Source organism: Barbus barbus (assembly GCF_936440315.1).
Source record: "Barbus barbus genome assembly, chromosome: 48".
NCBI classification, from domain to species: Eukaryota; Metazoa; Chordata; class Actinopteri; order Cypriniformes; family Cyprinidae; genus Barbus; species Barbus barbus.
Window position 1 is genome coordinate 23,769,004 of NC_136726.1, and position 16,350 is coordinate 23,785,353.

The 16,350-nt window shown below is 35.7% G+C and overlaps 1 protein-coding gene across 1 annotated transcript in view; it reads left to right on the top strand.

The window, feature by feature from the left end:
* Positions 1–2,638, top strand: part of LOC306866824 (PDZ domain-containing RING finger protein 4) — a 53,712-nt gene extending 51,074 nt beyond the window's left edge. Inside the window, exon 10 of the mRNA XM_079412204.1 lies at positions 1,376–2,638. Within this exon, the coding sequence (XP_079268330.1) occupies positions 1,376–1,793 (418 nt within the window). The 3' untranslated portion in view covers positions 1,794–2,638. The remainder of the gene's footprint in view (positions 1–1,375) is intronic.
* The last annotated feature ends 13,712 nt before the right edge of the window (positions 2,639–16,350 follow it).

Sequence of the window (16,350 nt, forward strand, 5' to 3'; positions counted from 1 at the left end):
TGTATTTTGCTAATTTTTTCACCATTGCATCATTTAAATAGCCAAATTAAATGTGCTTTTTACAGTTTTTTCTTTGTACCGAAAAATGACGTGATCAAATAACAACAATTTATTTTGTCTTTACACTTATTCAGTCAAACACCGAAAGAGCTTTTTTTTTGCTATTTTAGACTGAATAATTTCAGTTGCCGAGCATTCGGTGCATTCCTAATTTTTGGAGAAACTTTTAATTCACTACATTCCAAAGTGTAATAGTGTACTTTTTACTTCACTACATTTCTTAAAAATGTCATTCCTCGTTACTTTTAACTGGAGGAATCGTTTTAAATGGTTATAAAATGACATTAACAATAACACTGAAGTTTTTACATATACTGTTCTATTGCAATAATTTCACATTAAATCGTTAAATTAATGGACAAACATCATTCACCCAAAATTGAAAATTAGCCTGTGATTTACTCACCCCTGAGGCATCCTAGGTGTATATGACTTTCTTCTTTCAGACGAATCCAATCGGAGTTATATTAAAAAATTGTCCTGGCTCCTTGAAGCGTTATCATTGCAGTGGGTGGGTGTGTCTGTACAACAGTCCAAAACATGTCAAATAAAGCATACGCATCCATAATAAAACGTGCCTCACACGGCTCCGGGGGGTGAATAAAGGCCTCCTGTAGCGAATCCATGCGTTTTTATAAGAAACATATCCATATTTCAAATGTAATAAACACTTTTCTCTCACTTCCGCTATCTGTCGTACGCGCGCCTGAGATATTCTAGTCTTGCGAGTTTGTTTACAAGAGCAAAGGAAGCAAAGAAAAACCAGTCTCATCTTGAATATCAAAAATCCTCTGATATTTTGCTTTACAAATCCTCGTTTTGTGCTTCTAATTCATGACCGGTGTTTTGTTTGTTCTCTCTCCGCGTTCGTCACTAATCACGCAACGCCGACGTCCTACATCATCTGCCAGAACGGCTTCCGCGTATCACAGTCAGCGGAAGTGAGAGAGAAGTGTTTATTACATTTGAAATATGGATAGTTTTCTTACAAAAACGCATGGATTCGCTACAGGAGGCCTTTATTCACCCCCCGAAGCCATGTGAGCCACGTTTTATCATGAATGCGCGCACTTTATTTAATGTCTTTTGGACTGTTGAACAGAAACACCCACCCACTGCAATGATAACGCTTGGAAGAGCCAGGAACATGTTTAATATAACTCCGACTGGATTCGTCTGAAAGAAGAAAGTCATACACACCAAGGATGTCTCGAGGGTGAGTAAAACACAGGCTAATTTTCATTTTTGGGTGAACTAACCTTTTAATACTTTTACTGGTGTAGTATTCTGTACTTTTACTCAATATTTGTGGCAGGTACATCACCAAGCGGCCCGTCCGGGACAGACTCCTCCGGGAGCGAGCGCTCAAGATCAAGGAGGAGCGCAGCGGCGGCATGACGACTGATGACGATGCCATGAGCGAGATGAAGATGGGACGCTACTGGAGCAAGGAGCAGCGCAAGCAGCACCTCCTGCGGGCCAAGGAGCAGCGGCGGCGGCGCGAGTTCATGCAGCGGAGCCGGCTGGAGAGCCTGCGGGAGAATCCGCTCAGCAGCGGAGAGGGACGCTCGGAGCCCAGCATCATCGAGCTCAGCCACCGCAAGATGATGAAGAAGAGGAACAAGAAGATCCTGGACAACTGGATGACCATTCAGGAGCTGATGACGCACGGGGAGAAAGCGCCCGAGGGATCCGCAGTCCATAACGCCTTCCTCTCCGTCACTACTGTATAGATTCACACGCCACTTCTCAAACTTTACCCCATGCGGTACGATTCACTTTTGCCTCGTTCAATGCGGCGATTTTTATGAGAATAGACCAGAATATTTTTCACTTTGTTAATGTTTTCTAAGCAATTCAACAAGATTCACTGCATTTTTTATGCTTTTTTTGTAACCGGAATATTTTAACTAAGGTACCTAAAGGAATATTTCACTCAAACATTACAGTTCTGTAATAATTCACTTTCAAGGTCTAAACCTGTATGACTTTCTACAGAGTCTCTAAGAGGACATGGTGATGGAAAAATATGACATGGGATAAAAAATAATTTCAATGTTTTTGAGAGTGCTAGCAATAGTTTGACATTCCCCCAAGAAACTTGTAAAAATTGTTAATTTGAACTTTGCATTTGCTCGTTTGCACACCAAGGTTTTGATTTGCATGTAAAATTTTTCAAAACTTAGAATTTTTACTGTGTTCACTCTTTAAATCACTGTTGTGCTTTCGCTCGTAAATTTTTTTTTCTAAATTTTAATTCATACTTGCGTTCGCTCATTTCATTATTAAAGTTTTACCTTCGTCCAAGGTTTTTTATTTTTATTTTGAATTTGTACTTTACATTTACTCTTTTAATCACTAAAGTTTTGCTTTTGCCCAAGAAGATATTTTCAAAATTTAGAATTTTTACTGTTTTTAATCACTAAGTTTTGCTTTCACTTGTGAAAATTTTTCAAAAACATTTTCACCCAATAATTTATTTTACAAAATTTTGAATATGTACTTTGAATTCTCTTTGCTTTCATCTAAATTTTTCAAAATTTTAAATTTGAACTTTACTTTTACTGTTTGCTCACCGAAAAAAAAAAAAAAAAAAAATCATTTATACTTTGGGTTCACTCATTTAATCACTAAAGTTTTACTTTAGTCCAATATTTTTTTTTTTTCAAAAATTTTAAATTCATACTTTGTTCACTCTTTTTAATTACAAAATGTTGCTTTCGCCCAAGATTTTTGATTTTATTTCAAAATTTTGAATTTATACTTTGTTTGCTCATTTAATTATTAAATTTAAAATTAATCTTTCTAAATTTTAAATGTTTACTTTGCATTCACTCTTATAATCAAGTTTCACATTCATCCATGTAGATTTTGTCAGAATTGTGAATTTGTACTTTACATTGGCTCCTTTACACACTTAGGTTTTGCTTTTGTCTAAGAATTTTTTTTTTTATGTTTTGATTATGAACTTTGCATTTGCATGTTTGCTCAGTAAAGTTTTGCTTTCGTCCAAGAATTATTCTTAAATTTTGACTTTGAATTTTGCACTCACAAAATTTTTGCTTTCACCCAAGATTGTTTTTAATCAAAACTCAAACTTTGTACTTTGCATTTGCTTGTTCAATCATGAAATTTTTGCTTTCACCCAATAATTTTTGTAATTAATTAATTTTTTTATTTAATTAATTAAAAAATTAAAATAAAGAATTTGTACTTTGCATTCACTCATTTGCACACTGAAGTTTTGCTTTACAAATGTAGCTTTTTTTCAAAATTTTGAGTTAGCATTTTGCATTTGGTCGTTTAATCATGAAATTTTTGCTTTTGTCGAAACTAACTAAAAACTAAAGTTAAAGTTTTTTTTTCATCCAAGAAAATCTTTCCAAATGTCTTTGCTTTACTTGTTTGCATGTACATTTTTGGTCAATTGCTCCCCCAACATTTCTCAGGGAGCAAAGATTTTCTGCAAGAACGCAGTATGAAATATTTTTTTCTCCCATCTCATATTTCCTTGATGTATCCTGTTGATTACTTTCATGTTACTCTGGGGCTGTTAAGCTACAAAATGACAGTTCATATGAACATTTACGGTATTATATGTTGTTCTGCTGCAGAAAGTAAGTCAGACAGGTGTGGAACAGCACACCAGAATTTATTTTTGTTTATTTATTTGTCATTCCTCACAGGAACTGAAGATAATGTTTACATTTCAGCAAAAAGTGAATTACTGTGCAATCTCCTGCCTTTAATCAACACTGCTGAGTCTATTTTTCAGACGTTGTAGGATTTGTATTGTTTGTCCAAGCAGCCCTGGACGACTCGTGTGTAGCTGAAGATAACCGGGCCAGGACTAACTCTACCTCAGACACGCTTCCCAAGATCCTGACTAAACCAGATGCCCAGTCTTCATTATTCAGCCAGCAACTCCACATGTGTACTGCTAGATTAATCAAAGTACAGACAGGAAAGCTGTTTGTGATTTAGTTCTTCCTGATGTATAAGTATTGAATTCATGCCTGGGTTATGATTTGTTCTTTGAGAGGTACTGGTTAACAGAAAACCAAACACGCTTATAAATGCCTCCCAAATTATACTGTATGCTTTGAATATATTGACATTTATATTCTGTTTAATTAACTGTAAGTCAGCTTTCAGATCAATTTTACACAGGATTCTGTTTGTATAAGGAACCGATTTCAGCGAATAGTTTGTCAGTCTGGTTTTATTTTTGTTCATTTGGAGCAGTCGTTCTACATTTCAATTGTAAATTTCTGCACTAGTTCTGGCTCGATGTTCTGCGTTTGATTTGAGTAATCTGTAGTCGTCTCTCTTGGCCAGGTGAATGTGTGGTCATTGTGATATTTTGACACCGAATAAATCTTTTCTTCAAAATTTGTTCTTACTTTCATACTAATAAAAACTTTTTCTTTTAAATAGCCATTTTATATTTAAGCCCTGTGAATCGTGTCCTTCGATATCAATGTTATTAGCTATTTACGTCATGATTTTAAAGGGATATTCACTGTTAAATTAACTGTATATAGAGCTAAATGTCCAGGTCATAAATCATCCCAAAATCTTATTTTGCTTAAAGCGAATGAAATTAATTGAACTGAATAATTGATACAATTATAATTGTAGATTAGTGTCTTCAAGTTCATGTCTATAGCTTTGTGTCCACCTATATGCTTATTTACTGCTAAAGACAACATTTTGAGAAAAATAGTTAGTTTTATTTTTAAATGAGCATTTAACATTAAGAGGAAAAATAATTAGTCTCACTGCATTGCCAAATTATAATTTGAGAAATGTTCGTCCTAACATAGACTTCCTTTGGTTAAAATATATGAAGAGTTCATTTGCAAAACCAGGTAACTCTGAAAAAACTTGATTTTTGAAAATTGTTAAAAACTTTTATTATTGTGCATTCCAATTAATCTCAATTAAACTGCAGTTGTTGTTTTGTTTAATTAGGTTAAAAAATAACTAAAATAATACAGCTAAATAAAACACAATAAAAACATGATAACATTATAAAAAACATGATTTTTGAAAATTAAAAAAAACAAATAAACAAATAAACTCTTCATATATATATATATATATATATATATATATATATATATATATATATATATATATATATATATATATACACATATACATAGACACACACATAGTTTTAATATAGAAACAGATCTTTTTTTTCTGTCCATTACAATAATGAGGCGTTGGGATGTTAAAAAAAGTTTTTAAAAATCTATATTTACATTTTTATTTAAAATGAAGATAAAACAGACACAATACAAAAACATGAAATAGGTTTAATTGGCTTTAAGCAAAAAAAAAAACATTTTATATACAAACATTAATATATATATATATATATATATATATATATGTTCCAATCAATATATATAAATTAATTTAAAAAAAAAATCTAAAAACTAGTATGAATGCATTTCAGGAATTAAATGTATTTAAAATGCATTTATTAGTTATGAAAATAATCACAGTGCAATAATTCTTGTTGGTCCTAAAATAGGATTACTCTGGGTATTACTACTTGATATGTTTGGTGAGATTGACCTGTACAGCAGGTAAAACACCACTGAAGCTCTTCATTCACTAAAAGAAAAGCACACTCGTCTGGACTCCAGTCCATCATCAGTTTATAGTTTTTTATCGTTCAGCAGCTCAAACACATCATGAACAGAGACTCGAGAGGTTAATGAGCTGATCTCTGATCTCAAGATCTCCAGACACAGCGGCTTCATTCAGAACCTTCACTTCCAGCCTTTAACTCTTCTCCATATCTCTCAGTGTTCAGTGCTCAGCTAATGAAGCCGTGTGATTGGCTCAGGTGTAATTAAAGGCGATTGGCTGACAGCGCTGGCATTTGTCACAGCATCAAACAGCAGAAATGTCAGCACGATTGTGCCACTCAGCCCTGAGAGCCGCTCATCGATAACCTTCACCAGCTCCTCTCTGTAACGAGTCCAGCTGTGTCACTTCATGTATTTATGGAGCAGATGATCTTTGATATGCTAATTGAAGCGTGTGATAATGGCTCTGTGTGATGCTGGGATCACATTATCCTGACAGTTCATCTGAGCATATCTTCATCAATACCTCAGCTTTATGACCTGCTCTGAGCTCAGATTAATGCACTAAAGAAACCAAACCAGAATGTCCCTCGCCCTCGGCTTTCTCTTCTCTGCAGCTCAAACATGAGATTCTTTTGATATAGTCATGATAAGGAGATGTAAATAGCTGCGCTATTTATATACATATGTATATACAGTATATATACACGTGTGTGTGTGTGTGTGTGTTATATATATATATAGTTTGGTTTTTTCATGTAACTGTAACTTGTATGCAATGCAAGTCGCTTTGGATAAAAGCATCTGCTAAATGCATAAATGTAAATGTAAAATAAATAACACATAGAATATTAATTACCCAACTATTTGAAAATATCACTGATATAAGTGTTGTGTTTTAAGTGTTAAAATCCTGGAGGCAAAGGAAAAAGGAGATATTTGGTGGTTTAAAATGTTGTAAAATATTTTTAATAGCTTTTTTTTTAAATAAACCTTAATATAATTGAAGTTGATACATTCTTTGAATAAGACCAAGTTTAAAATCAATATTGTTCAGTATTTTAGGCCAGGAAGATGATGACCTTTATTGAGGACACAAAAGACACTGAAAACCAATAATGACCCGTTTAACTGCTCTTTTACTTACAAAAGCAGCTAACAGTCTATTTATACAATAACAGTACAAACAAAGTACCGTAATAACCAGACAAATGTTGATCAGAGATGTGAACTAGTTTAATTTAAAAGAACTAGGAGTAGATGCAGGTGCTAGAAACATCAGGGGAATCTGAGGCCTAAAAGAAGAATAAGGAGCGTTCGTGAGGAATGAGCACGATTCAAAATAACTGGGCTAAAGCAGAAACTGAGTGTTGTTTCCAACATTAAATATAGAAATCAGATCAGTGCATGCAGCGCTTTGATTTATAATGCAGGAACACAATCGCTCATTACACACATCCACACACAAACACTCGCAGACTGAAAGAGATCCTCCAGATATTGTGTTTAAAGCATGTAAATGAGGCAGAAGTGCGTCAATAGTTCACTCCGGGTCTCAACAGGATTACAGTCATTCACTAAGTGCTAGAATGATCTCATCACATCCACTAACCCTATAAAGAAACACCGGAGGTAAACACATGCTTATTCATCATCATTACTGAACGCTCTCTATGTGACCGCAGCTAAACAGATAAAGCAGCGACTGCAGCAGATTTCAAAGTCAAGTCAGTCTCCCTAACCTGGGCTTTAGTTTAGAAGAGTTACTTTCGTTCAAATCCAGCTGTTCACTTGTGAGAGAAGCGTTTCACATCCATCAGTCAGGAGCAGAGATAACTGTGCATTCAGTGTCAAATGGAGGAGTTCAGATGCCAACTCTGAATTATGAAAAAATCTAAATATCGGGATGTAAACTCATAATTCAGAGGAAAAAGTCAAAATATCAGCATGTAGACTCAGAATTGAGGAAAAAGCCAAAATATCGGGATGCAGACTCAGAATTGAGGAAAAAGTCAAGATATCGGGATGCAAACTCAGTATTATGAGAAACAAAAGTCAGAATATCGGGATACAAACTCAGAAGTATGAAGAAAAAGTCAAAATATCGGGATACAAACTCAGAAGTATGAAGAAAAAGTCAAAATATTGGGATGTAGACTCAGAATTGAGGAAAAAGTCAAAATATCGGGATGCAGACTCAGAATTATGAGGAAAAAGACAAAATATCGGGATGCAGACTCAGAATTCAGGAATAAAAGTCAAGATATTGGGATGCAAACTCAGTATTATGAGGAAACAGTCAAAATATCAGGATACAAACTCAGAAATATGAAGAAAAAGTCAAAATATTGGGATGTAGACTCAGAATTGAGGAAAGTGTCAAAATATCGGGATGTAGACTCAGAATTATGAGGAAAAAGACAAAATATCGGGATGCAGACTCAGAATTGAGGAAAAAAGTCAAGATATCGGGATGTAGACTCAGAATTGAGGAAAGTGTCAAAATATCGGGATACAAACTCAGAATTTTCAGGATGCCAACTCAGAATTATGAGGAAAAAGTCCAAATATCGGGATGTAGACTCAGAATTGAGGAAAAAGTCAAAATATCGGGATGTAGACTCAGAATTATGAGGAAAAAGCCTAAATATCGGGATACAAACTCTGAATTATGAGGAAAAAGTCAAAATATCGGAATGCAAACTCCGAATTCTGAAGAAAAAGTCAAAATATCGGGATGTAGACTCAGAATTGAGGAAAAAGTCAAAATATCGGGATGTAGACTGAGGAAAAAGTCAAGATATCGGGATGCAAACTCAGTATTATGAGGAAAAAGTCAAAATATCGGGATGCAAACTCAAAATTATGAGGAAAAAGTCAAAATATTGGGATGGGAAAAATATCAGGAAGTAAACTCATTTATAAGGAAAAAAATATTGAGATGTGAACTCAGATTTATGAGAAGAAAAGTGGAACTATTGGAATGTAGACTCAGGTTTATGAGAAAAGAATTAAAATATCAAGACGTAAATTCAGATTTATGAGGAAAACAAAATGGCAAGATATCGAGATGTAGACTCAATATCTCAATATTGCATTAATTCTCAATATGTAATAAATTCATGAAAAAAGCCAAAGATTTTGAGATATAAACTCAGTAGTATGAGAAAAAAGTATGAGAAAAAAAGTCAAAATATTTCAATGTAAACTAAGAAATCTAAATATTGAGATGTAAACTCATGAATTATGAGGAAAAACTGAGGACAAATGGCAAAATATTGGAATGTAACCTCAGAATTATGGAAATATCGAGATGTAAACTCAAAATTATGAGGAAAAAATATAAGGATGTAAACTCAGAATTATGAGGAAAAAATATAAGAATGTAAACTCAGAATTATGAAAAAAATATTGAGATGTATACTCAGAAGTATGAGGGAAAAAATAGCTAAATATTGCGATGTAAACTCAGATTTATGAGGAAAAAATATTGGAATGTAACCTCAGAATTATATCAAATTGTCAACTCAGAATTATAAGGAAAAAAGTCGTAAATTGGGATTGTGGGATGCAAAATCTGAATTATGAGGCAAAATTCACAATTACCTTTTTTATATTTCCATACTTTTTATGCTTCCATAATAATGAGGAAATGCAATGCTAGAGCCATTATGTAAACAGGTTCATCCAATCAAACGACACAAACACAGCAAATATGAGAAGGTTAACATACAGCGTGAAACATCAGATTATAATCACCCAGGATTAATAATCAGCCGCATGATAAAGTATGAGCAGAGTGAAACATTACACAAGATAAACCAGGAGTGTGTGAAGAAATAATCCTACTATTATACATTACAAATATTCCTATTGATATTCAAACAGAATTCACTCAAACAAGAAATCGAAAATCTCAAAATAAGCATCAAAACATGCTTTAAGACAGAGTTTAAGGCTTCGTCACTGTCCAAAAATCTCTTATTAATGTATCTGAATTTATATGAATCTCATATTGATCTCATAAACAAATAATTTATCTGAAAATGAAACTTTCTGCTGAACACAAAGGCAGATGTTTAGCAGAATATTAAGGCCTGAACATTCACTCCTTTGATTTTGTTCTCCATGCAGTGAAAGTGAAGCGCGACTGATAGCATCGATATGATCTGGACATTCATATGCAGAGTTATTACTGTCTGTGTGAGAGCAGGCCTGTTTTAATTCTTATATAACATTATTATGAAAGCATTGTTCACATGTTGTCTTTTGTGTCTCTGTACAAAGCAGTGAAGTTATCTGTTTGATTATTTCATTTCCTTTCCTTTCATTCCCTGATTCATGAGAACACTGAGTTAATGAAGCTCAGATCTTCTGTGTCTGCTGCTCTGGGATCAGCGTTGGGCTTTTATAACTGATCTGGGATCAGCTGTAACTCCGTCAGACGTCTCATTTCCGTCTCTATTATCATTCACGGCAGAGACGCATTTCTCTTCATGCATCTGCTATATAAAAGCATATCAAATAATGAGACTTCTGTCGTCATGATATTTTACTCACCGTATTGTGATGCAAATTCATCTCTCACTTTGACAGGTCATGTGACATGATCTCATCTAAATCCTCAACAAAACAAAAATTAATGCATTTCATAGTTGGCATGAAAAACCATTCGGTTACTGTATGTGCATGAAGCATTAAAATTTTTTTTATCAAAATAAAATTATATAAATATAATATAAACTTATTTTATTTCATCTAGTTTCTAAGGCAACATTTCTAATTTTCATTTATAGCTTGATGTACCAAAATATCTAAAATTAATACTGAAAAGTGAATGTTTGCAACATACATAGACACAAAATAAATAAATAAAATTGACAAACACACACAAAAATAAAAAATTCAGAAATAACTGAAATGAAATATATTTTAAAAAGCACATTTCCATGGCAATGTTTCTTATTTTCATTAAGTGTATCTGGATGTGCTAAAACTAAAACACAAATGATTATAAACTATAAAGATTTATTAAAAAGAAAAATAAGTGAATGAATTAATAAATAATTGAATAATTAAATAAATGACAAAACATAAGTGAAATAAAAATAAAATAATAATAACATTAACTGAAATAAAATACAGTATTAAAATAACTAAAATATTTAAATAAAAATTTATAAGTATATTGACATTTAAAAAACTAGTAAAAATAAGAAAATACAACATTAATACAATTAAAATATTTTATATATTAATATAAAATAAATTGAAATAATTAAAGTAATTAAAATTTAAACAAATTTAATTTTTCAGCTAGTTTCAGCTACTTCTCATTTTCATTTGGAACAAAAATAACTAAAACTGACAACAACAAAAAAAACAACAACCAAAAAAAAAAAAAAACTATAAATACATATTTAAAAAAAAAAGAAAAATGGCAAAATCAAGCAAATTAACAAAAAATAAATAAAAAATATATAAAAAAATTAAACTCAAAATATGAATAAAACTATAATAGTATCCTGACCTTCTGTGCTGCAGAGTGACGCTGGATGTCTGCAGTCATTTACATGCTCTTTACAGAGGTTATATTTCACAACTCTGTCAGAGTGTGTGTGTGTGTGTGTGTCTAAAGCCCATGGGAACACCAAAACAAACATGTTAGCATGCTAGTTAGTGACAGCTCCGGGAGATTTCAGGCTGCGTCGCTAGGATTTGTTCATGAGGTGCGAGATTAAAACGGGTCAAACGCCTCAGGAGCAGACATCCAGCGACAGAAGCAGAGCAAGAGACACTTTCATGTCAGAAAACACATTTCTGTGGTTCGTGAGCGGCTGTGAAATTAACAAAACATGTGAGAAAACACTGACAGCTTTACTGGAGCGGTTTCCTCATGAAGAAAACATCTGAAACCAGCCTGAGATGGTTTACTGGTCCCAAAACACATCACAATAGACCAGCTAACTGCATTAGGCTGGTTTGACAACAAAACTGTTCACTCAGTCACTCATTTTATGCACAACAATATATATAATAAAAAAATCACTACTAAAACCAGCCTAAGATTCACAAATGTGCCCCTAAACCATAAACACAGACCAGTTTAACCAGTCTAATCATGCCGGGAAACTGGCTAACCACCTTAGGCTGGTTTAGGATGGTTTATCAACAAAGTTGCTTAACATTTACAAATTTTATACAACACATTTCACACAAAAAAAAAACGTAAACCAGCATAAAATGGTTTTCTGGTCCCAAAACTGCTAAAATGCAACAAAGGAAACCCGCCCAGCCAGTTTAATAATGTTGGAAGACATTCATTCTTCTTAGGCTGGTTTAAGATGGTTTGTCAACAAAATTGTTTTGGCATTTACAATTACTCATTTTATACAACACATATGATGACAAACATACAACTTAAACCAGCATAAAATAGTTTGCCTGTTCCAAATGTGCCCAAAAAAACAAAAACACAGACCAGTTTAACCAGTTCAATTCATATTAGGCTCGTTATCACCAGTTACAAGACACCACCCCCCAGCACTCTGGAGAATCAACACCTGGCAGACGACTTAAACGAGTACTTTTGTCATTTTGAAAAATCACCCGACACCCGTCCTGAACACCTCTCCACACAACCATTGACACCTCCAGCAACCCCTCTCTCCCCCACACCTACAATTCAGATCAGTGAAGAAGATGTGTGCCAGGTCTTCAGGAAGAACAAAAGAAGGAAAGCACCAGGTCCAGACGGTGTGTCACCAGCCTGCCTAAAAATCTGTGCTGATCAGCTGGCCCCCATCTTCACACAGATCTTCAACAGATCACTGGAGCTGTGTGAAGTCCCCTCATGCTTCAAACGCTCCACCATCATCCTGTCCCAAAGAAACCCAAAATTACTGGACTTAATGACTACAGACCTGTGGCTCTAACGTCTGTGGCCATGAAATCATTTGAAAGACTGGTTTTGGCTTATCTGAAGGACATCACTGGACCCTTACTGGACCCCCTGCAGTTTGCCTACAGAGCAAACAGGTCTGTGGATGATGCAGTCAACATGGGACTGCACTTCATCCTGCAGCATCTGGACAGACCAGGGACTTATGTGAGGATCCTGTTTGTAGACTTCAGCTCCGCTTTTAACACCATCATCAAGGAAACCCTTCTAAATAAACTAACTCAGCTCTCCGTCCCCATCTCCGTCTGTCAGTGGATCAACAGCTTCCTGACAGACAGACAGCAGTTAGTAAAGCTTGGTAAATTCACATCCAGCACTCGAACCATCAGCACTGGAGCTCCTCAGGGCTGCGTACTCTCCCCACTGCTCTTCTCCCTCTACACCAACGACTGCACATCTAAAGACCCCTCTGTCAAGCTCCTGAAGTTTGCAGACGACACCACACTGATCGGCCTCATCCAGGACGGTGACGAGTCTGCTTACAGACAGGAGGTTAAGGAGCTTGCTGTCTGGTGCAGTCTCAACAACCTGGAGCTTAACACGCTCAAAACTGTGGAGATGATAGTGGACTTCAGGAGGAACCCCCTGCTCACCCCCCACTCACCATCATGAACAGCACTGTGACTGCAGTGGAGTCATTCAGATTCCTGGGCAGCACCATCTCTCAGGACCTGAAGTGGGACAATCACATTGACTCTATTGTGAAAAAGGCCCAGCAGAGGTTGTACTTTCTTCACCAGCTGAGGAAGTTCAACCTGCCACAGGACTTACTGAAACAGTTCTACTCCGCCATCATTGAACAACCCGGTCTCATCCCAAGTCGTCACATATTGACGCTTTGGTTTTGGCGTCGCTACCCCTTTAGCGTCACTTTTCGACGTGAAGGGAAGCGTAATTTTTCGGCGTCGATATTCTAACGCGCTATTGGGAATTTTATCGTCATAATAAGGTTGGCATTATTGCATATATGTAGAGGTGTGATTTTTGAATGTAAACAGTCAAAATAGTGACTTACCCAACCCCTGCCCCTAAACCTACCATCTGTGAAGAAAACGCAAGATATAGGAGGCAGATGCAAGTACTGGCATAATTTATTTAAAAATGATTAATATACGCTAAGTGTTTCCTATTTAAAAAAATTACCTTCCCTTCACATCGAAAAGTGACGCGAAAGGGGTACCTTGAGCGTCAAAAAGCGATGCAAAAACCAAACGTCAATATGTGATGAGTTGGGATGAGACTGTGTTACATTGAATCCATCCTCTGCACCTCAATAACTGTCTGGTTCAGCTCAGCTACCAAATCTGACCTCAGAAGACTACGGAGGGTAGTCTGGACTGCTGAGCGAATCATTGGTACAACCCTCCCCACTCTCCAAGAACTGTACTTATCCAGAGTGAGCAAAAGGGCTGGTAAAATCACTCTGGATCCCTCACATCCAGCACACTCCCTCTTTGAACTGTTACCGTCTGGTCGACGCTACAGAGCTCTGTGCACCAGAACGACCAGACACAGGAACAGTTTCTTCCCTCAGGCAATCCATCTCATGAACACTCAACAATAAACGTGGAACACACAACTAATACATTATCCATTCACCACACTCATTTATTTCATTTTTATTTTTCTCATTTCTAATTTGCACATACTTGACCTGTACATACATAGTTGTCTATATTATACATTGTTTTTTTTGTTTGTTTTTTTTGCTGCTTTGTACATTGATTATTGGCTATTTGTTGTTATTTTGTTTTTATTACCTGTGTCCTGTCCTGTTGCTGTCTTTCTGTTGCACTGTGGCGCTTCTGTCACTATAACAAATTCCTTGTATGTGTAAACATACCTGGCCAATAAAGCTCATTCTGATTCTCTCTCATTCTCATTCTTTAAGCTGGTTTTTCAACAAAGTTGCACTGATGATAGTAATATTATACAACACAAATGACGACAAAAAAAAAAAAAAAAATCCAGTCTGAGATGGTTTGCCAGTCCAAAAACATCAAAATAGACCAGACTATTTGGCCAAACCAGCTATCTACCTTGAGCTGGTTTACAATTTGCCAATTTTATACAACACAACACATATGACAACATACAAACAGTTTACCAGTAATTACTCAACTTAAACCAGCCTAAGATGGTTTTCTGGTCCCAAAACACATCAAAACTTATTTAGCTACCTTAGGCTGTTTAAGCTGGTTTTTCAACAAAGTTGTTGCCATTTACAATTACTCATTTTTTTTACAATGTATGCTGACAAAAAACAACTAAAACCAGTCTAAAACACCCAAAAACATTGAAACAGACTGCACCAGCTAACCGCCTTAGGCTGGTTTAAGATGGTTTTTCAAAGCTGTGCAGCATTTGCAACAAAAATGAGAAGATATTGATAGTTTACCAGTAATTAAACCATCCCTGATGACAAAAACACAACTTAAACCAGCCTAATATGGTTTGCTGGTCCTAAAACTGTTAAAACACATCTAAACAGAGCAGTCTGTTTGGCCACTTTAGGCTGGTTTAAGATGGTTTTTCAAAGTTGTGCAGCATTTGCAACAAATATAGTTTACCAGTAATTTAACCATTCCTGATGACAAAAACACAACTGAAACCAGGCTTGCTGGTCCTAAATGTACCCATAAACCATAAACAAAGATGAGTCCATCCAGTTTAATCATGTTGGGAATATGGGTAACCACCTGGTTTATGCACATTTTTGACCAAACTTGTGCCGCATCTACAATTACACACTCTTCGCCAGGTGTTCGGTTACGGCAGTTAACCTGCCCAGCCAAGCAGTAAATGGGTCGGTTGTTGTTTTTTTGGTATAAAAGAGCTGAAGAGGTAATTCTGCTGCTATTGTCTGCGATCATCTGTCAGATCGAGATGTTTCCCGACACCGAGAGAGACGTTACAGGCTCCTGAATCATAGATCAATAGTCTCAGAGAGATTCTCCACGGGAGGCCTTCATAACACAGCTCATTAAAGCGGGCTACGCTCGCCGCCATATGCCCCACACACACACACACACACACAACAGTGTTGTTCGCTGCACGCTTTGATAGAGGCCCATCAAATATTGATATGTTCCCAGCTGCCGTTATTTGACATGTCACTGGCGTCGTCGCTCTTTAATAACCTTCCTGTGTTTTGTCTTGTTTGTCCCTTCGAGGCGTCTGTAATCTGTTTCCATTATTAATCTGGCAGAACGGAAATGTCACTCCTGCAGGATTTCACCCGGCGTGTGTTTAATGTGGGAACGGCTTTAGACTCCCCGAAGACTCCATTACGCTCCACACAATCAGGAATTACCATAAAAAAGCTGAAAAACTTCCCGAGAAGAACCAACCGTCTGTTGTGTCTCTCAAAAGAAGCCTTCAGAGGAACGATCTGGGCATAATGTTAACACGTTTACACCTATTGTTAACACTTACAATGGAAGTATCGCAATAAACATTAAAACACACATGGTTTACAGGGACAGACACAAGACAAAAACATGACTTAAACTAGCTTAAGGTGGTTTGCTGGTCACAAATGTGCCTAAAAGCCACAAACACAGACCAGTTTAACTAGTTTATTCAAGACCAACTAACCACCTTAGGCTGGTTTTTCAACCAAGTAGTTCAGCATTCGCAATTACTCATTTATACAACGCATATGATGACAAAAAGACTACTTAATCCAGCCTAAAATGGTTTGTTGGTCCCAAAAACTTCCAA